Here is a 22,433-nt window from a genome sequence, read left to right on the forward strand (position 1 = left end):
TATCACCAATGACGCTTTCGACAGGGAAGTAAACAGGAAAAGCTGAGCTGGCCAAAACTCCCTAAGAAACAGGGAGGGAAAAGTCCATGTTTACTAAATGGAAAAGGACAGACAAAGGCAGTACAGAGCTGAATGTTATTTTCAACATTCCCAAAAGGGGAAGAGACACAAGAGAGAGTAAAGACACAACAAAACTTAAAAAAAAAATCTCTTTCAAAAAGTACTTAACTAGTGTTTCTTCTAAAACGGATTTAGAATCTGATTCCGTCTGTCTGCACAAGTCAAGGAGGGACAGCACGACTGCCTCGTAAACATCTCTGCAGTCTGAAAGCTTTGATAGCTCTTGTCTTTTTTCTTATTCCTATACCAAACCTTTATCCGTTCTGAGTATGGTCAGATAGATCTCTGAAAATGAATTTCTTAGACCTACACTAACATTTACTGGCTCCACAATTTGATAGCTTGACTTCTCCCAAAATACTGTAAGATTATTCTCTTAATAGTTATAAATTGAGTCACTGAATCTGGATGAAATATTCGATCAGGAACTGCCACAAAGAGGAAGATTTATTGGTTATCTAGGACCTGGTTTTGCCACCAAGATCAGTATGAAGTCACTGATAACATGGAAGTTAAAGGAGTACGGACAGCAGGGTTCTTCCTCCTATCTGTGAAAAACTGTCAGAATATATAAATTAGACAAATCTAGTGCTTCTGAGCAGAGCCTGAGACTCTTATCTTACTACAGCCTTAGCTACTTGACCAGAGATTTCACATACAGCTTTATCTGCTGACTGTCAAATGCAAACGGGACCTGCGAGAATGACTTGGTCACCCTGGCTCGTGCTGCAGAATCCGTGCTCAGTGCAGCAAGAAGCCAGCTCTCTCCTCCCAAATACAAAGTATTGCAAAACCACAGAATCACAGACTGGTTGAGGTTGGAATGGACCTCTGGAGATCATCTAGTCCAATCCTCCTGCTCAAGCAGGGTCACCTACAGCACGTTGCTCAGAATCTTGTCCAGGTGGCTTTTGAATATCTCCAAGGATGGAGACTCCAAAACGTATCCTCAGATCCCACTTCTCAGCTCCTACTCAACAAGAAGTTCTTTGTACCATGAAAGCAACAAGATGCTGGCCTGGGCTAGCAGAAAAACTGCAATCTGAATGAAGAAACTGTATAACCCATCCCACCACCTCCACATAAACTCACGTGCCCTGCACCTGCAGGCTCCCGGCGCAGGTCTGGGAAACGATCTGTTGGGGTTCGCTCTTGTTCCCACGCAAGCCTCAGGAGCTATCGCTTACTGTAGGGGAAACAAGACTCAAGTGCTAATATGAGCATTTTCTTGAGAAAATGATGGCATCTTTTCTCCTGTAAGTTTGTATATCTTCAGGATTCAAAACATGAGAGACGATTTTAGGTTTTTCCCCTATAAATCGCATGCAAATTCAGGGACTATCTCTGACCTTCCCAGGGAAGTTTAATAGTAATGTTTTTAGTATCCATAAATTTTTGGGTGTCACTTGCTAGTAAAAAGTTGGATAGGAAAAACAGGGGGAAATAGCCTATCCATATGAAAACAATAATCATGTAATATTTATTGTCTGGGATTGAAATGTTTCAAATATTCAAAGCAATAAAACGTCAGGAAAAGCTAGACTTCCTGATGTAAAAAGTCCATAAATTTCTCCCTTCATAAGACACAAGGAGGGGGAAAAAAATCAATGTGATATTTTATGCTAAAGAAAAAAAGAAAGAATGGAAGAAAAAAAAAAAMCCTTAAATCTAAGTTAAAGCAGTAGAGAGCCCCCAGAGGGCACAATCCACTTACCTTTGGGAGTCTGAAGGAAGGAAATGGCAGCCAAGAGCACAACTCATGTATAATAAAATATAAGGAAATTTCAAACACAATTTGAGCGAGCAGTGAGGTATCTCTGCAGTGTCCAACTCTGACAACTCCCTTCAACATTCAAGCGCTATAAAAATACCTGCTGTTGCCCTCAATGCATAAACTGGGGACTTATTCCCAGCCCTYTGAGATCTCTCCCTTTCAAACTCCGTTTTATTAGCTTTTAAAAATAAATAAATTAAACGYGCTTGCAGATTCAGAAATGCCTTTTTCATACACGAGGTTGGAGATGATTTTTGTAAAACTTCATGGGGCTTCGTAACCTCTTAAAGATCCACACTGTGGCATTAAACCGAGTGCAAGAGCAGAATGAGTAATGAAGAGAAAAGAAATCAAAGTTTACAGTCAAATTACTTTATGAAGTAAAACTTTTTATCTTTACAAAGATAAATCTGCTTTCATTGCAAAGAGAAGGAGAGAGCAAAAGGGGGTCAAGTTTGCTTTTGGATTTGTAAAACCAGAGCTGTTTGGGGGGATTCAGCCTTCTGGAAAAATATGAATATATCTATATCTATATCTATATCTATATATTTTTTTCTCTATGCCTCTCCTGCTTACCTATGAATACAGTTCTAGCAGCAATCTCTTTGACTGTTGCAGTAATTTAGCCCTGCTTTTAGGAATGCCGAGAAAACAGGCTAAGAAGCAAAATCCCTTCAGTGTGCCCCATAAAAACACACCAAAGGGCACGCAGAATGAGCCTCAACAAAATAAAAAAATGTAGAGAGCATCATCTAGAAGCCTAACTTCAATATTGCAAGAATACATATAAAAATGAGTAAAAACACATATAAAAGCAAGCCATGGCAAAAACTGAAATTGTTTGCAACTTAGTCAGCAATTCAAATTTTATCTTCACTACTATAACACTGGGAAGACCACAACTTGCATCCATGGCAACACCTCCTGCCATGGTCAACAGTCAACTCTTTACTTGCTCTCATTTATTTGGATCCCCAAAGAAGAGCAAGTTCCTACGTGGGCCATTTCACACATACTAGGATATGGTCCTCTGCTTCACGGAGACTGGTACTGTCCAAACTGGTTTAATGGGGCGAATCGGAGCATAGAGACTAACACATATTTACTGTTCCAGAGTCTTGCAGAGCCATCTTCATTCTTCTCCCATTAATCTGGGCATGGATGGAGCTTTGGCCATTGCCATTTSCCGGATGCTTTTGTTGTAGAACAAAAATAGGCTCTGTCTCGTCTGGACACATCAACCGAGCAACACAGACTAGCTCTGGTAGCTCCACCTGTCCTGGTAGCATGAATAAAAGTCACGGACCCAAAATACATGTTACAAAATATATTTGCCTTTAAAATGTAATAGGTTTTTACTGCTCAGAAACAACAGCTGCAGAAAGACAGAAAGCTGTTTACCCCTGTACTGACTCTGAAACCTAACCACATATGAGAAACAAATATTCTTAACCATTTCGCTGCCACACACACGAGCACAAAGCTCTCATCCATCATTGCTGCAGAAAGCACCCAAAGTATGGAAATAATCATGAAGTAATTCCCAAGTAGGAAAACAGGTATTTTCTAAAGTGACATTTAGCTGAGTCCGGTCAACAAGCTTCATTTTATTTTATCTTACCTTGGAATCTACCGCATTGCACTTCTTGATCTTCTAGCGGAGGAATCCGTCATGTTTTTCCTCCTGGGCTTGTGCCTAATTTGCACAGTGAGGAGACAAGTGGGATGCAYATGAGTTTGAGGGAGTCCTTAGGGTTGACCTCAGCTGTTAGTTGTATGAGTTCAAACCCTACAGAAGCCATAAATCAATTTTGCCACCGTCCCAAAAAAGCTGAAGAAGAGCAGCACCTTCCACAGAAAATTTAACTTTCAAAGACATCCTTTCCCAGGTGCTAAAAGCACCCCTTAATAATTGCTTCAATTTATTTGTGTTCTGTCTACACCAAATTCTGCTGCAAAGTGAAAATATAGGACCAGCATAATTTTGATAACATTCCAAAACTGAGAAATAGAAATTCTTTTAATAGTAAAATAAGAGCGAGATAACATGGAGAACACTAGAGAGATCATGTCTCATTTATTGAAATCAGGTATTTGAAGCTACAACAAAATTGGTGCAAGCGCAGCAGATTTCAGCTCCGATGATCAGCAGACACATGGCAATCTGAGCAAGGCAGTTTGGGGACAAATCCTCAGCTGGAACCGTGCTTCTCCAGAAGTCTCGCTTCTCCTTCTGCGGTGATGTTTCAGATTTGTTTTCACCTATGCTTGACACAAGATTGCTACCATTTCATTTGCAGATCTGAAGAAATCACGTCAGTACAAGAAATGCAATGGTTCCTTTGTTTTTTTTCTATTATTTTATTTTGCAGAATCAGTAAATACTTAYGGAAATGAGAGTTTAACTGAACTGGTTTGAGCCAACTTGCTTTACTGACTCTGCTAAATCTAAATCTAAATCCYGCTATGGCTTCAGGTATCTAACACCTCCTCTCCTTCCAGGTGTCGCTATGGGCTGAAGAACAGCCACCACATTTCGGCGGYGCTTTATTAGATTCATTCATCAGACCCAGCTCGTTTATTAAATGTTCACATTTTGCTTTACCTTTGTGAACACCTGTCGCAGTTGCTGCCCTGTTTAAAAGAGGGCATTCGGGTTTCTTAACCGTACTTGCACTATTATTTCTGGCAGGTCTCGCGCACTAAGCAAAGGGAGGTTGGGRGGTGACCAAGGTAAGATCACCCCGGCGCTGCGGAAGTAGAGTTTTTAGTATATCCCTCATGGCAATTCCCGTTGTCCAGCACGGTGAGAAGGGACAGTGTCCCTCCGTCCCTGTTTTGGTGGAAATGTAACGCTCATGTTTCTGTGCGAGGTTGTTTGGGGGCTGTGGCACATTTCAGCAGGAAGGTTTTTACATGCTGAGCCCTGGATTACATCCAGATTGACTGATTACATTCCTCCTCACCAAATTCCTCTCGCAGATCCAGCCGGATACCGCTTTTGCCACTTTTTGTCCTAACCTGCGGGGCAGGATTACGCGCTTTCTGATGYGCCTAGCATTTCGACCGGAGAGGCGAGAGGACTCAGAGGTGAGGGCATCACTATGGACTGGGGAAATCCAGGTTTTCTGAGCCATGCCGGGTTTCCCAACATGAGCCCAGGCATTCAGCCTTTCTGTGCCTCAAAAGAAATGGAGAAAACGACACTTTATTACTTCATAGCAGTGCTGTGGGCATAAATACACAGAAGATCGTGAGGCGCTCAGATATTACAGTAATGAAAGTCATATAAATACCAGAGACTGACAGATCACATCTTCACAAAATCGGTAAGACAATCTGCAAAGCATCTGGATGAAGAGGGCTACAGAAATACAAGGATATCGGGATAAGACTCTTGTGCCAATATTTCTGTCTGATAGGAATTAAGATGAATTATCAATCATAAATATAGAAGAGAGCTATRAAATGTAAAGTGAAACTGTATTATTATAATTTTAGTTTTTGATTTCCCCTATTTATCTTTCCAGYTCTCTTCCATCACTAATCTATCTTGTTGAGCAAAAATAGCATGTAAGTAAGTATAGTGCAGCTTGATTACTGAGAATGGCTATTAATGTAGTGTTTCAGAGTGCTCTCTAGATGGTTAAAAGGCTTTTAAGAATAAAATATGAAGGCTTCCTTCAAATTTGCAGTCATCTGCCCTTTAAAAGTTTGTTTCAGTTGCCAACATTTCAGTGATTTACGGAGGTTAAAGTATCTGATTTTTGTCTCCCCATAACAGATGAGAGCTGTTTTGCTTATTATTTTTTAAACACAATGTCATTATCTTAAGCAGGAAAAAAAAWGTTAGGAGCTATATTAGAAGACGCAGCTTTGAAAATAATTTTAAGGCATCTGGCCTTATTTAAACCATCAAATTTACATTCAATTCCTTCAGGGATGGCTCTGTTGCTTTGCGCTGGCTCCATGCCCTCCGAATAAAGCCCTGGATTTAATGCATGCCACCACGTTGCACCGCTGCTCTGTACAGATATATAGGAGAGGTATAAAAAGCCTAACCTTGGACAAGATGATTCACTTAGGCAAAAAMAAAACAAAACAAAACTGTAACAGTATAAGTTTCAACTAGAGGTTAGACTTGTGACAAATGTCACTATCTATTTATTCTTTAAATTATTAGTAGAAGTGTTTATGTACTATGAAACGTTCTGTACGAGCTAGACAGGAAACTATAAAATATTTTATGAGATCTACACATGGCTGATGGCAGGACGTTAATACAATGCTAAGGTTCATCTAAATTCAAGAAGTGCCAGAAAACACTTTTTTTTCTTTTCTTTTCGGTGCAGTSCTCACTTGACAAAGAGAACCGTATCCTGAAAACGTAGGGAGGCCAAATGGTGTAACATCGGGACCCTCTCCAGGGAACCGTGGAGCACGCGCGGCCTCGCCTGCCTTCCGGCTGCTGGCAAAAACCCTTGAGAGGTGCCCAAAAAAGCCCAGCGAAGGGCGGGTTGGTCGGTATGGGAAACCAGACGGTCCCCAATTGAAGATCTGCTTTGTGCTCCTGGACCTCCTTTACCTCTGACGATCTGGAGTTGAATTATTCTTCCTCTTCTGCAGATGGCTAAGAATGAGAAACCGAAAAAAGAGGCAATATATCCACGCAGCAGGTTAGACGTTGAACTGTGAGTAAAACTCCTGCTCCCGTAATCGTTACGCAACCTTGTTCCTACTGAAATTYGTCCGGTTTCCACTTGTTCAAGTCACGGACAGCACGTTAAATAATCAGCATTAACTGATTCAGTTATTATTAAATCTGTAATAAGGATCAAAAGTATTGACCAGGTGGCCCTACACAAACACAAAGCTGTTAGTACACGTTAATTCAGCCTCACTTCTATGCATACTATAAAGAAAAAAGTTGAAGGCAAAATGCATAGCATCACCTTAAACACGTATCTCAGCTTCTACAGCATCTAAAGTGGTGTGAAGACAAGCTGCACGTGCAGCATAAGTCTTATTTGTCTCGTTTAGGTTTTAAACAGAATTAAAGAAAGAAAACTGTGAAGATGAGAAAAAGGTATTACCTCCCAATATAAGAATAACTGGGTTACTCCAAGATAGGGAGACACAACCTACCTTGTTTTACTCTAAATTCAGCTCACTGACTTATGTAGAGAAGTGAAAGGTTATTATATGGGTTTACTGGGCAAACCCAGATTTTATAAATAATTGCCTGTCAGACTGTTCAAGATAGACAAACACACAGCAGACCAACAAAAACACGACCTGTCATATTTGTGAGAGAAATGTATGTTGAGTCTTCATTCTCTGGGACTTTAAGTAGAGCAGTAAAAAATAAGTGCCAGTATTTTTTCTGCCTATGCATATTTTAAAACGTAAAATCTGGGAGAGATACAGCTACGGAAGGAATTTTGATTCCAGTACCCAGTGCCTGAAATGGTTTCTTCTGTCTATATGCCTGCAGATCGAAACCAAATACAATAAATGCTGGTGTCCTTTTAAAAAGTCTGGATGTTTACAGCAAGCATATAATTTTCCATGATTAAGGACGCCAACAAAAATAAGAATGATGATAAAAAGAAAAGTTTAATCATACATTTCAACAAGCACAGATGGAACATCAGAAAACTTCCCCCGCTGTTTAATATACTGCATTGTACACATTACTTTTAGTCCTTTACACATAGATTAATTCCAGAAAACAGAACTGTAAGCAGGTAAAAGAAAAAAGCAATTTATGAATGGCAGTAATATTTGATGTACAAAGTTCACATTTACAACATTTTGGTTACAAGGGAAAGAGACGTTTTTCTGATCACTGAAAAAAAAATATATATTTATTAAAGTTTTCACAAGCAGGTCCAGGAAAGCAGGGCAACCAAACCACTTATAAATGACTTCAACAGCATATAGGAGAAGCGGGAGTGAAAGTTAAGACCTCCCAAACTAAGCACAAAGGAGAAGGATGGCGGCACTATATAAAAGCACTATTTTGCTGATCTCCTCTGGATCCCTCGAGTGCTCTGCCTCAATTTGAGGTTTAAATCAGATTTTAAGCCTGCACTAAGAGCCGCCAAAGGGGACCCCTGGGCCAGCGGGATACCACAGGGACACGGGCAGTAAATGCCGGTAGATCCCGAGGAAGGGCCGAAGCATAAGCCCTTTTCTCCGGTCAAGCATCATCGTGGTTAGCTCTATATTTGTACAGTTTTTATGGGAAGAAATGAATGTGTTTGCGAGGAAAGCGAAGGCTGGAGGAGCCGGGAAAGGGACGAACCATAGAGGGAGGGACTGAGATTTACAGAAGAAATCTGAAAACAAACACAGTGGACTAAAATACAAAAAGGCAAAAAAAAAAAGGAGCCCATTTCTTCTTCAGCCCAATTCAACAGCAGCGCTGCCTTCGTCAACAACAGAGACAACATCTGCTTTCTGCAGCAAATGCTTCAGCCAGTATATAACTTTGAGCCTTTGACTAGAGGCACTCGGAGAGACAGGGCTATTCAGGTACTCAAGGCTAACAGGGGCCCAGTTCAGTGCCAAATCACTGCACTTCTCTTGACTCGGGAGAGAGGTGGCTCGAGCCCTCGGGGAGGAATGGAATGAAAACAGAGGTGTGAATATTAAGAATTGGGGGCTGAGCATTTAGCCTATCGCTGCGTCTGTAAAAAGACGGTCTTTGCCTGATAAAGTATCATTTATCTGAGCTTTTTTCTGGAAAAAAAAAAGAGAACTTTGGCTCTGAACTTGGTATCAGAAAGCCCCTTACTGGGTCAGACTGGGTTATGCCATTTTAACACTACCTAAAAATTACCCGAGAGAAAACGATGGAAAACAGGGCTGTTTTTCTCTTTTTTTTTTGGAAATCACAGGGAAAGACTATACAGCCCGTTCCATCTTTGGCCTCTTTCTACCCCGTCCTGCCGCACAACCCCCCCCCCCACTAAAACGGACTTCCACGCACTTAAATAAAAACGACCCCGCGCTGGAGCAGCAGGCTGACAGCGGCGAGCCCACGGCAGCTCTCCGCACTGTGCAAGCTGCATTCTTGTCCACCTACACGCTCTCCCAAACATCCTGCCATTAATTAGCTAAACGTTCCAGCTAGTAAACAAGAATAACGATTGAGGGGGCTGGAAAAAAGAGACAGCGGCAGCCAGCAGATAGTCACAACAAACCAGCCCACTCGCCGGTGCACGGAGCCGTTAGAGCTTGCGGGGGKTTTTTTTTGTGTTGTGTTGTGTTTTGTCTTTTTTTTTTTTCCTTCCACCGGGGGGAAAAGAAAAATCACCTTAATATAACAGTGTCTTTCCTGTTGCCGCGGCCACATCCATATTAGCAGGCTAGGAAAGTCATCCCGTTTCGGCGGTAGGCACTCTGTCAAAGAATGAGAAAATCTGCAATGAATTATCACATCAACTCCAACAAGGGAAGAAGGCAGAGAGAAAGGCAAGGCTTGCTTCCTGTTTTGCCGACTATTCTGGCTGCAATCTAATAGCGGGCTTAATCCGAACATTTCTGGTGGGGAAGCTGTAAGCGACCGCTTTGTCTATTAAAAAATCAGTGTGGTTAACAAGTGGTTAGGGACTCTATTTCGGGAGAGCAGGAGATATGCAAAAATGCAGCGTCCTATTTTGCTAATTGCCTGCAAAATAGATGAGGCCAAAAATACACTATTCTGCTGAATCTGTTTGTCCTTTAGAAGCATGTGTTCTCCATTCACTATGCTCCAGGATCGCTTCTAACCTAAATATCTTAATAGTCTATAAATTACTGAATCATTACAGTTTTTCCAAACCTAATTTATAGTCTGGGCCAAAAGCTATGTAAACAGACAGTGGTATAATCCCCCTGCCGCCCACCCCAACCAAATTAATCTTAAAGAAGCTCTGGTCAGTGCAAAATAATTTGATATCCCATATATTGTAACCCGGGATCAAGTGTCTTCCATGATAAAGAAAAAGAAGAGTTAAACAGTATTTGAGAAAAGAATTTTACAAGATACTGTGACATTGTTTCTCTAAAATAACTTTCATGCATTTTTAACATCTCCTTCTGAATCAATACAGGAAGCTACATCTTTTTTTTACCCAGGAACACTGGAAACCCTATATTTTAAGGGGATAGTCTCAGTTAAAAAATGTATTACTAAGAATATTTTTAGATATTAATAATAACTTCAAAATTTCCATTTTGGAGGAGTTTAAATACTTTTCCTCCTTTTGGTTCACCTTCAGTAGTCATTCAGTTTTGCAAACGAAAATATATTTATATTTTATTTCATCACAGCTAGTGTTTCATCGGATTTATTTTCTGCCTCTTATGTTTGAGCCCTTGGGAAGTGGCGCATATAACTACCACGTTCAGTTACCCTGCACCGATTTCCAAATTAATTTTAGTGAGATCAATTTCTCCTCCTTTAAACTAGGATTAGAAGAGTATCATTAAAACAGAGCAAAGGATAACCTCAGACAACTTTGCACATAAATAGTATTTATACTGAATAGCAAGGAAATAGTTCCAAAAACAGCAAACATCTTCAGAGAGACATTTACAGACTCTGAATGTGCAAACGGAAATAGGTACAAGATATTTATTAGAGCATCCTTTACATTAACACCATACTTCAGTGCCTAGATCTAGCAGCATATGGGATTAAAGTCAAAGAACAGAGTACCAGCTCTGGGATGTATAGCCGGTCATCAGACGTGACAGTATCACCGCAAACAAAAAAATCCAGAGACTCTATACCCAAACACGAACTACACCAAAACAGACTAGCCAATAATTTTGAAAGGATCCAATATATTCCCACAACCACACGCAGCAAGTCCAAGGGAGGCTGGATCCACAGCTTGCCCAAACCTTTCTGGCTGGCATTTGGAAGCCTATGCAAAAGTAACGGCTTTAGCTCTTTGACCCTCATATTTTTACAGAGCTTTATAACCAGAGCGAGAACCTTTAACACATAAATAAAATATTCAGGGCCATTGTGCAGGTTACACGGAGCTAAACGAATCCGAGGCTAACGCTGGATCCACATTGAAGATAAACGCTTGAATCTTGCGAAAGGAATTGTGGTTGCACAGCAAAGTTGGGCTTGGCTGGGCTCACCTGGGAAATAATGGAATTTCAAATTTTTCCAACACGGGCACTATTATCCAGGTAGCTATCTCCCTGAGAAGGTCATGTTGGCAGCACGTTTCAGAGCAGGGAGGTTAACACCTTCAGAAAGGTGAATGCACCCACCGGGCTATAGTTAGCAACGTATTATAGCTAGTGGGGCTATAGTCAGGACTGAAAACTATTTCCTACTTAACTCCCTGTTTCACATACTTTTAACTTTCTGAAACATTTGCCCTTGGGCTGAAATTTCCTTCGCTTTAATCGCTGCCCGAAGTTCAATTTCTTTGGAAAGGACCAAGAGAATTCCTCAAGCCATTCTGAAGTTCAGCAATAATGAAAACAACACACTTCTCCTTCCCCAGCCAACGAGAGTGATTCTGATATATGCATATTTTATTACGGAATTTAGCCATAAATTGAAGCATTTTACCTAGAAACAGACTTTACCTTCAAACTCGGCTTAAAGGTAGCTGTTTTGAAAATCAGCATTTCGCAGGAGTTTGATTCATCCTGCTCCATAACAAGGTAACAGTTCTTTCTATTTCTGATACACTACTAGATAATAAAGCTTTAGCCTCCAAAATCTCCGTATGCATAGCAAAAATAGTTTACAGGTCTCCCATAGTTCTGAGTTACGACATTTATCTTAAAGATATATACGGCTGAATTCATGATGCTAAAACACGTATCTTTACGTGCCAAGAGCTGTGAAAAGAAACCGCAAGATGTTCTTTATAAAACTTGTATGTGTAGGTGCACTTGTGAGAGAGAGAGAGCGTGCCTATATGTGACAGTCATTCACTGTGGTTTGATATAATGTAAAGGACTTGAATGAGATTTTTTGGGTGCTTTTTCCCACTTTGGCAGTATCCGGTTTTAAATAAATGACTGTTTGGCTCAGAATTACAGATAGGAGTTGATGCAGACTCTTGATGTGGGATGAAAATGGCAGGCCATAGCCATATCCGTTTTGCTGGTACATAACATCTTGCTATAGTGCAATGTCAGGAGATATCATAGGTCCATGGTCCCTGCTGGAGCCCCATAATTTAAATTTAATTAGAAATTTAATTCAAAATTTAATTTGAAATTTAAATAGAAAGAGATCTATTTAAAAAAAAAGAAAATAAAAATTAGGAAATTTTTATACATGAGAAATCCCCTAGCTTGGTACAAATTACACAGTTCACCTTCCCAAAACAAATTCCATTCCATGCTATGAAAAGGCGATATAAACCGATTTGGTCAAGCTAGCTCTTGCAGAACCTCTTCCTGATCCTTGTTCTCATACGGCAAAATGGTACATCCTCTCTTCTGACCTTGCTAAAGGTGAGACGACAGACTGCTCCTATCCCTAACCAGATCCTAAGCAGGCTGGACCAAACTCAAAGCAGCTACGTGACCCTTCATCTTGCCTGCTTTCCCCAGTCTGCTCTTGCCATGTCCTTGCACGTAGAGGAAAGGCATGGATAATTTTTATGTTGAGTACTCTACGTGCCCATCTAGTCACCACGTGGAGGCACTTTTTTCATCTCTTTTAGACAATCTGCTGAACCTTCTCCCAGTTTGGCCATTTGCAAGTGACACAGCAACCCCAAACTCACATCGGTTAAGCCTCAGCACTGCATTATTCCATGCATCCTCTCTCTGCCTACTGCACTAGGAACCCAAACATGAAAGAGTTGTGCCTTTAAATTATCAAAGCACACTGGATTCTGATCTAAAAATCTCCTTCTCTGGGAACATGATCATTATTTAGCAAATGAGGGTCATTTTTTTCCCCCCAACAGTCTGAAAGGAGGTATAGTGAAGCAGAAATGAAGAGCAATGTTCACTTTTGCCAGTCATCTAAAAGCAAGATCATGCTTTCCCCTTGGTTTGGATGACAACAGGCAAAACTAACAGCTTAAAAAGGAAATCTTAAGAGCTCTGGAATAAAAGGCCTTGGTCAAGTAACTCCTCAAATTTCACAGAAAAGTCATCCATTCTCCACTCCCTCTTTTGTCCCATCTCTCCTGTAGTGGTAGCACGATGTAGCACGCTATGAAAGACCAAGAAGAACTGCTCCATGAAGAGGGCAGCAAAACTCCTGCCCCCGTAGTGGGTCACACAAAATGAAACACAGTTTACTGAAGAGTTAATAGGGCCAATTTGTTGCGCAGAACATCACACGTTTCTTAACACGGATATACTGAAGCTGTGATTTACAGAAACAAGCCCAAGCCAAACCCAAACAAACACTTGAGTATTCCTCAATCTGGGAACATATCAGATTCAAAAACAAAGACTTCTGAACAGGTACCTTAACTAGAAATGGTTTCCAGTTAACAATTTATAGTAGYGCATAACTTACTTCACAGCTGTAACATGATGAGAAAGAACAATTTTGGCAAGAGAAAGAAACAGCTGTGATTTTTGAGTGGGCTGATGTGAGTTAAATTCTTATTTGGGATAAAATTTGGGAAGTCTAGGGTAAAACATCTCCAACGGACATCCTAGACACTAAAATTTATTAGGCCAAATCCTCAGCTGGGTTAATTCTGCAGTTCTGCTTACTTTAAAGGTGAGATACAATTTCATACCACTGGAGAATATGGTCTGTTGTATCATTTAAAGACAGTAAATCTTGAATTATAGGTCCCATATAAGCAAGTTACAGAAGAGCATTTTTAAAAGTCACAATCTGCCTTTCTTGTTACCCTTGTGCATGTGTGTGGGCAAGTGGTTTAATTACAATGCATAAAGTGGAATGGCAGACGGAGACATCAAAATCAAAGAGCAAATCCTGGCTGAACTTCATTAGCAAACATAAATACAAATAGGCACATCTTGTTTGTGACATGCCACGGTCCTTTCCTCCTTTGGTAATTTTGCTCTATTCTCTGTTATTTGCATAAATGTAAATTGAACMATATGACATGACTGGGCTTATGACAGGGGAATCATATGCAAAACTTGTTTTCATTAAATAATTCTCTTCATGCAGTCTAACAATGTTACTGTGAAAATCAGGGAGGATTAGATCTCAGACAGTGAAAGCCTTTATTTAAGAACAGTGGAGGGAGCCCTGCCCTTTAAATAAGAGACATTCTTGGATCAGACACTGGCTGGCAGGATGGAAAAAAGGATGTAGCATTAACTTTCATTCCATTCCAAATAACCTGGAACCCATAAAACACAAAGATTCTCTAATTTTAAATCTGCTCCYTTTCTCCCTGTTTGTTCTTTCCATTTTATTTGTGGAATGTTAACTTTGAAATTTCATTAGCCCCCATAATATCAAACGAGTCATTCTGGACTGGTTCACAGTTCTTTGTACATGAAAACATCTACACAAAAACCCCTGTGATTAAAAGGTTGCTCTTCTAATTTTCCCAGCCTGCACAGGCAAACCACATGCAAAGAAGTGTCAGCTTATTTAGAGATTAAAATAATAATTAGTTTAGGAGGCAAAGTATACGCAACATTGTTTGAAAAAGAAAATCCATATGTTGTTTAGAATTAGCTGCTTCTGTTTAGGTTTAAATAAACTTATGTGGATATAACCTCTCCTTATTAAAAGTACATACACGTTACAAAAGAAATATAATGCGTAATTCCTCCTCTCCAATTTAAGACAATAGCATTGAAGGCTCCAATTCTACAAACCCATCTTTAATCAGTAGCCAAAGCACAGATGTCTGATATTATTCACAGAATGAGGGAATGTTTTATGTACATAATGTCTAGTATATGGTTAATGATGAATAACAAATCCCATATTTATAYGTGTAAACACACAGGCTTAGCAGATTACAAACTCGGGCTAGGCACCAAACGATGTCCTCTGCTGTATTCACAAATTCTCACCAATTTCATTTACGCTGGGGCCAGACTGCTGYGCTGACAGCTATAACATCCGCTTATCCACAGAGCGACGATCGCCCTGGCAGCGCAACCGCGCTTGTGCCGCAGCTAGTCCCCGAGGAACCGCAGTTAGGTGTCAGAAGCGCAACCGCAAATGTCATTCCTCGGGTTTGTTCCCCGAGTCTTCGGTTGGCCACGTAGACTCCACCAYACCTGTGCTCTCGGAGGGCGCCGAGAGCACCAGCGCCTTCCCACAGGCAACCGCAAGCATCACGCCCTGATAAAAGCACGGCCTCCAYGAACCACCCTTCAACAGTTCGTAACAAAATGCTTTCCAGTGAAGTCAGCTCGGGGCTTCTGCTTACTTTTTATCCGCCAGCAGCGTAAACTTTTTCAATAATCACATAAAACTGTTCTGCTGTATCCAGGAACAGGGTACATCCAGGATATATCATCCAAGCCTGTTAAAGAATATAGTCTAGATCTGAAAGCCCCGACTTTTTTTATCGTTGCCTTCTACTACTGGGGATAACGCGATTCCCAAGGCTGATGGGAACGCGGGAGCCCTGAGAAAGACGGCCCGAAGGTTTTCCACAGTTACCTCTGTGCAATACCACTCGCATTTGCACAGTGAAAGGAGAAGAAAATTGAAGGCTTTTCTTACTGTCCTTCAGCTCGTTTTGCCTAATTTGCGATTCTGCAGTTGACTAACGAATGCTGTTCTCAGGGCTGGGCTGATGTTATAAGAAAGAAAAACAAGGCAAAAGGATCATGGCTCCTGTTGCAGGAAGAACCGGGGTGTGGGAGCGGGGTACCAACATCTGCCAAAAGCAAAAAAGAACAAAATTGGTAGGGAGAGAAAGATCATTTTAAGTTTCTCAGAGGGTATTGTAAACAGTGGAGAAAGAAGGAAAAAAATGCAACTACAAAACAATACTTGGCAGCCAGCTTTGCAAAACAAACATATTTTCGCAAAGCTCTTCCCATCAGTGCCACCAACTTTAATAGACTTATTCATCCGAGAACAAGAAATTCTTTTTAATTGTTAAAGAAAAGAAGATGTTGCTTAGCACACTGAAGGAAATTCCTCTTCTGAGTCTAACTGCACTGAGATCCAAGTGTTGTTCTCAGTTCACAGACAGCGAGAGGAATTCCTTCCCTGGGGCTGCAAAAACTGTAGCTGGGTTCCTTCACCACAACTCCTTGTACCAAGGGACAAGCTGAAATCTGGCAAGTTGTTATTGCAGTAGGTCTAATGGCTCACAACTGTCCACCCGTGACATGCCACTTGCAAAGCGCYCAGGCGTCCTCCCCAAGGTGCTGGAGGGCGATGTGCACCATCGGCACGATGGACACCACCCTCTGCAAGGGAACTGTGACAGCTCCTTGGTAGCCCACATCTCCTCGGGAGCATCACAGTTAGCTTTTTAAAATTTCACCTTCTTAAGTCAAACTGGGTGAAACGSTCTCCGTTGCTCAGAGACTAATGTCTCCTCTTCGGATGCGTCTCAACTCGTGGGCAACTTTATTATGTCTGAGAATGAAGTTAAAGCTAGAAGCCTTGAGACATAWGAAGAGAAAGCTTTACTGTACGGTTAGATTCTGCAGACTACGGTTTATGACTSAGGGCACTGCACAGATACTTAGTCACACAACTCCCATGTGAAAATTTACCACTAATAATAAAAACTCTTTCAACTTGTGATGCAGAGTAATTCAGCGTGAAATAGCCTGGATGGCTCCCTCTCTCCATGGATGGCTTTTCTTGACCTTTCAAGGTTTCTTTTTGCTGCTGGAGAGGCTCAAGCTTTTGTTCTGCAGGAAGCGTCAGAAGAGAGTTAAATTCTTCCTACATGTCGCGACTGCTCACAAGCGGAGCATTTGATTTTTAGGGAATTTATTTGGAAACAATATGGTTCAGCAGTCTGAGTAAGAGGGCAGGAGCCAGGGCTGGGCTCTGCTCCCAGCTCTGACACTTACTTGCTGTGTGGCCTCAGACAAACCACTTAACGTTTCTGTGTTTCTGCCGTTGAAACAGAAATACTATCACTCACTTAAGACTGTTTTGAGGATTGATTGATTATAGAGCTAATGCGGGGTGCTTTGAAAATACCGTATGCTATTCAATAATTATTATTTTCATTGCATTATGTCTTCCACTGTAATGGCTCAAATTCCAGATGTACAGAAAAGGATGCTGAAATGGGCAGCTAGGAGGACAGGATAGGATGGGAGGAGCGGGTACTACTTTGAAATAAATTCCCTGATTCGGGAAAAAAAGACCAGTGGCCCTGAAACAGAGCATCTAATGCCACTGTGCAACATGCTTCTCTCCTGCTGCCCCCCGCAACTATTCCATGAATGCTCTTTTCCGAACACGTGCCACCTGCATTCCTCCTTGGAGTCAATGAAACGTTTTAACAGGGAAATAAGAGCCTAACCAACAACGCAGGGCACAAAGCTCGCCTGCAAACAGAAGTTTTCTCAGGCTCCAAGGCCCTTCGCCGGCAGAGGCATCTGGGTGCGGCCACCCCTCGCGCGGCGCAGCACCGGTTCCCGGCCGCTGCGCTCTGTTTCCAGCGGGCTTCTCGCTCGCCATAGCGGTGGGAGGTAAGAGGAATTAAGGTAATGCATCAGTGGTTGCCAGTGGAGGAGATGGGAAGAAAAAAAGCAAAAGAAATATACTATTTCAATCAAAGTCTGAAATTTGTAGAAGTGGTTTTGGTCTCAATATAGAAAAAATATTTATCCAAGAAACTCCTACTCGGGTGCGAACATCCTACTTCTAGTGGGATTTTGTTTGGCAAAGTGCTGTGAAAGAGTGGAAGCTAATACAGAGCATGTCTATAAACAAATATATTTATTTAGTACAGATTGACACATTCACTAGAGTATTTCAGTGATTACACGTGTAAAACTATTTCCTATAGTGGTTTCCTTTTGTGATTCTGCTAATTTATTCAATCCACCCCATTTTCATGCATCGAATGTTATGAGCCATTTCAGCCACCCAGACTGAAATGTGCGTTTGGAGACTACATGCCTGTTTTTTCATTTCATCATCTACACATAATTATTTGGTGATATTAGGAATTTGAGCTCAAATGGAAGCCAACCAACATTTTAATAGCTTAAAAATCATACAAAATGAAGTCTGCCCTGAGGTTAATGAATATGAGCCAAATCTTGAGGCTCTCACTCATTTTTTACTCACTCCTTATTCAGGCAAAAGTTGAATCAATTGTAGTTGGGCTGATTAAAAACAGAAGAACATATATTTGGAGCTTTCTCTCAGGTAAAACTGAATAAATTACCTAGGATTAGGCTTTAGAATGACATCCAATTGATCTCTTGTATTTCTGTAACACGTTAGAGAAAAATCCAAGTGCAGATGTAGTTTACCCAGTTACAACCATTCTTTAGAAGCAGAATAAATTATTATATAATACCAGGTTTTATGACATTTATATCAGAAGTAGTCCCAAATCAAAATATGCTTTCTGATCTCATGTGAACTTCTGAAGACCAAGTTCAAATCCAAACTTAAAAAATGTTGTATTAAGTATGAAAGTTAAACACCCTTATCCTTCAAATCAAAGCTCCATCCCTTATTTGATCTCCAATCCAGGTATATATTGGTACATATTGCAACTCTTTGTGCAAAGAATGCAGTGTGTCTGTAAAAATTATAAAGCAGAGCAGTTACTTCTGTTAAGCAGTTAACACTTTACTTGCGATTGGTGATAATCATGGGAAGATCCTCCTTTCTTAAATAACAACTTGGCATTGGCCTTTGCAAGCCGGATCAAAGTAGTGATGCATTTATATGATTCCAACAGTATCTAAGCATGAAGAAAGCAATAGGAAGTACAGATTTCTTCAGCATATGCAAAGTGAATAAGAGGAGAAGGAAAAAATCTGCCCCAGAATCGATCTAGTCATCTGACTTGGTCTGTGTGATAGTGGCCCTGCTCCCTATCTCCTGACAGCGCGCAATTAGGATCTCAACGCTTAGACATGCCGAGCATATTAAGAGCTAGACTGTGGGTGGCTTCTTCATAAGAAAAGAGCAACTGGGGAAATGTAAACAGAGTAGTCTCCTCCTCATCACCACCCATGCTGCAGTCCTGGCATTTCCCGGGCTGCAGTGACTGTCCCTGCTGCTCCAAACCGTCCCCGGGCTGTGAGAGGTCCTCAGCTGCTAACCTGCAGGACAGACAGGCTCCTTTGGGGATTTAGATAGGTGTCTCAACAGGCACTAAGAGCACTAGTGGCACCTCGGCCAGCATGAAAAGACTGCTCAAAGCCGTGAGGGCTCCTGCATAAGGGCAGCCTGCATATAAGAGAGTCCTTGGTATACCTTATTCAAGGGCATAATCAAGAGTTTCTGGCAACTTATGAGCTGCTGGTTTCTCAGCCAGAGAGTACCAGCAAGAAAGCATCAAGAAACTCGGGATCCCAAGGAAGGCCTTCTTTTAAATTGTATGAAAATACATCGACATTCATATGTTGGAAAAGCTGCTTGACAAGAGGCCGTGGCTTCCAAGTGTCTCTAATGCGTGGCTCAAGTTATGTATAAACTAGCCAAATATCTTTCTGTCTCTCTAGTACTAATCCGCCTGATGTGTTGGCAAAGCGGCCCATCCTGGAGACACGGGGCACTTGCTCAGAATAGCAGACTTCCAAAATGTCCTTTCTAGAACTGATTAGAAACTGCTTTCCAACATTTCTTATTGACTGGTCTGYGGAGGGGGCAGAGAGATTTACTTTGCAAGGAAAATGAAAGAATTAGGCTGACGCTGAACTTTCATACTGTACTCCCTCTCCATACTCCCCCTTACATACATTATTTCCTACGGCACATGTTGCTTAAATGAAACTTCTTTTGAACAGCTGGACAGATCAATACCATTGACAAGATCTGACCAGTCTGACTCAGCATATCAAAACCTCTCTTTTTCAGTACCATTGCCTCTCTTTTTTTTTTTTTTAATTCAATTTTATAGAAGAAAAACGTATCTATAATACCGATACTTGTCTGGAAACAAACTGGCCAGGCCATGAGAGTCTTCTGGCTGATTGCCACTGCTCAATCATTAAATATAGGCTCACAGATAGGGAGATGGATTACCTGCTTGTAACTCCATCAAGGGCTTTTCATGATATCAGACTCCATATTTTTTTAATAACACTGAAGAATATTTAAATCCTGTATGAAAGTTTTTTTCATAAGTACTTCTTTGATGTAAGAACATTTTGATTTGTGTGCGTGCTGACACCAGAACAGCTCGATTACTGCATGTTCATTTATCAGAGTGCAAGGTCGATCCTGTTCGGATGCAGAATTATTGCATCAAATATATACCGTGCACTGATCATGCTCATAGCAATACCTCCATTTCTGACTTCTGGGTATATAAAAACAGCAAATAAGTACTGTAAATGAAGAGCTAGTTAGGTCTCATTAAAACATATTGTTACTAAACTAATAAAAGAGGCTTATACTAAAAAAAGCAGAAAGATGGTAGGAGAGTTATTGAACCCCAAATGCTCAAATGCCCCAAATGTGCAAGAAGACACTGCAATTTCTAGTCTTTAAGCAAAGCTAATGGGATACAGTCGATCCAGACCAGAGCAAAGAGTGGGTGTGTTGTCTCAGTCACATCATTTATTGTAATGGTGTAACTCCCTTTTTCCTTTGTTTCTTGTCTTTCCCGCAGCGGAATGGCTGTTGGTAAGACGGGAGTGTCAAATCCAGGTTTTCAGCCCTGCAGTAGCTCTGAATTTCCTGGCTTTTGCGGACTGAAATCAGACCCTTACCATCACTTATGTGCATTTTGTTTGGGGTAATTGACATTAATTTTTGGGTTGCATCACTGACATCAGTCAGCACAGTTCTCAGAGGACTAGAGTTAAGGGGCCACAATAAAAGGGCATGATATTGTTTCTTTTGTTTTATTTTTGGAGCCCTTTGACTACTCTATACTTTTCCAGTTGATGTTGCATTCTTTTTGTGTGAGACAGCATGAAACATTACTGCCTGTCTTGTTGAAAAGAGTATTTTGGTATTTCTGTAAATGGCTCTAGAGGCTGGGACGGCCAACACTGGTACAAATTCAAGCTCATACCTTTTGCCCATGTAACACTTTGAAGAAACTATGAAACAGCAACACATTTCTTCACAGAGAGATATGTTGCCCGCTACAGATGTTTTCCAGATGGGAAGTGGAAGGTTCCCCCCCTCCCCCTTCCACTCATCAGTGTTCTCACATCGTGGAAGGCATCTACAAAGACAACAGGGCTGTAAATGATATTCCACAGAAGCCTCCGTCAGCACGTACTACAAACAAACTATTTTCACTGTATGTGGCAGGAATCTGCACCACTGTAGCCTGCTTACAGTGAGGATTTTGACTCTTCAGACTGCACAAATCCTTTAGTAATTGGTCAAGGGAAGCCAGGTGGGACTCCAGATACTAAAGATTAGATTGCAGAGATCAGTGTAGATTTTAATGCTGCATCAGCTGATGGGTTCAACATCTTCTCCCACAAATCCTTACGAGTGAGAAGGAAAATTTCCTCCCACACAAGATCTTGATTATAAGAAGAGAAGAATCTAAGGCACCTCGATGGGGCTGCTCCTGTTTTGTAGGCATTGGTACATAGTCACATGCACAGGACCACAGGTACACTCATACAACACATGACCTTTGAGTGAAGAAGAGATCTGCTGCCCCATACTCCATGTTGCTGGTGTCACTACACAATAATGGCTGTAATTAAAATGGCCTTAGAAGCACAGCTGGATTTTTAAGAGATTAGAGTTGCATTTTCAAATGCTCAGCACATATAATGGGAACTGTGTTTTCAAAAGATCCTGGAGCTTCTCAGCTCCAATTTGTTGTGCTTACAGTCTGATTCAAAAGGGTTCATCAACCTAGGCGTACTCAGTATGCTTCTCCCTTCATGAATCTGGATACTGTTTTTGGATGCATAAATAGGAACTGAACTATTCTGGCAATTAAGACTTGAATGCAAGTGTGACTTTCTAAAAGGTCCATTAGGAATGGATAGATTTGCTCATCTCAACCACTCCTTCACCAAAATACATAAGTATCTTATATCAAAAGCAGTAAGCTTTAAAAACAAAAACAAAAGAACCCAAACAAACAAGGAATTTCAGTAAAGAATTCCTTTGTACATATTTCTCTACACTTTTGGTTTTACCTAAGGCATGGAACTAGTCTATCTTAGTCTATCTTAAATGTGAAACTGGACTATTATAGCTCTTCATGCCAATATTTGTAACATATATAGATATTAGCGTGTATATTTTGTCATATAATTGTATCATTATTATATATCATTATATAACATTATATAATATCTATTATTATTACATATAATATATATAATATATGAGATAATCTCTAACATTTCTACAAAATAAACTGTAATGTTGAAATTTTGAAAGCCAACTATTAATCTTAGTTCTGTAACTCCCAGTCATTTCACTGGGATCTATGTGGCTAAATCT

General features: G+C 40.8%; 1 protein-coding gene across 2 annotated transcripts in view; it reads right to left on the bottom strand.

Moving 5' to 3' along the window:
* Window positions 1–7,501: 7,501 nt before the first annotated feature.
* The window catches only part of SUPT3H (SPT3 homolog, SAGA and STAGA complex component), a 284,473-nt gene continuing 269,541 nt past the window's right edge, over window positions 7,502–22,433 (bottom strand). Inside the window, exon 12 of one of the 2 annotated variants that reach the window (XM_026059416.1) lies at window positions 7,502–9,301. In XM_026059416.1, coding sequence (XP_025915201.1) covers window positions 9,260–9,301 — 42 coding nt within the window. In that variant the 3' untranslated portion in view covers window positions 7,502–9,259. Of the gene's footprint in view, window positions 9,322–22,433 lie in introns of both variants that reach the window. The other variant, XM_026059415.1, reaches the window with a different exon arrangement.

The sequence above is a fragment of the Apteryx rowi genome, unplaced genomic scaffold (genome assembly GCF_003343035.1).
Source record: "Apteryx rowi isolate R43461 unplaced genomic scaffold, aptRow1 scaffold_157, whole genome shotgun sequence".
Lineage (NCBI taxonomy): Eukaryota > Metazoa > Chordata > Aves > Apterygiformes > Apterygidae > Apteryx > Apteryx rowi.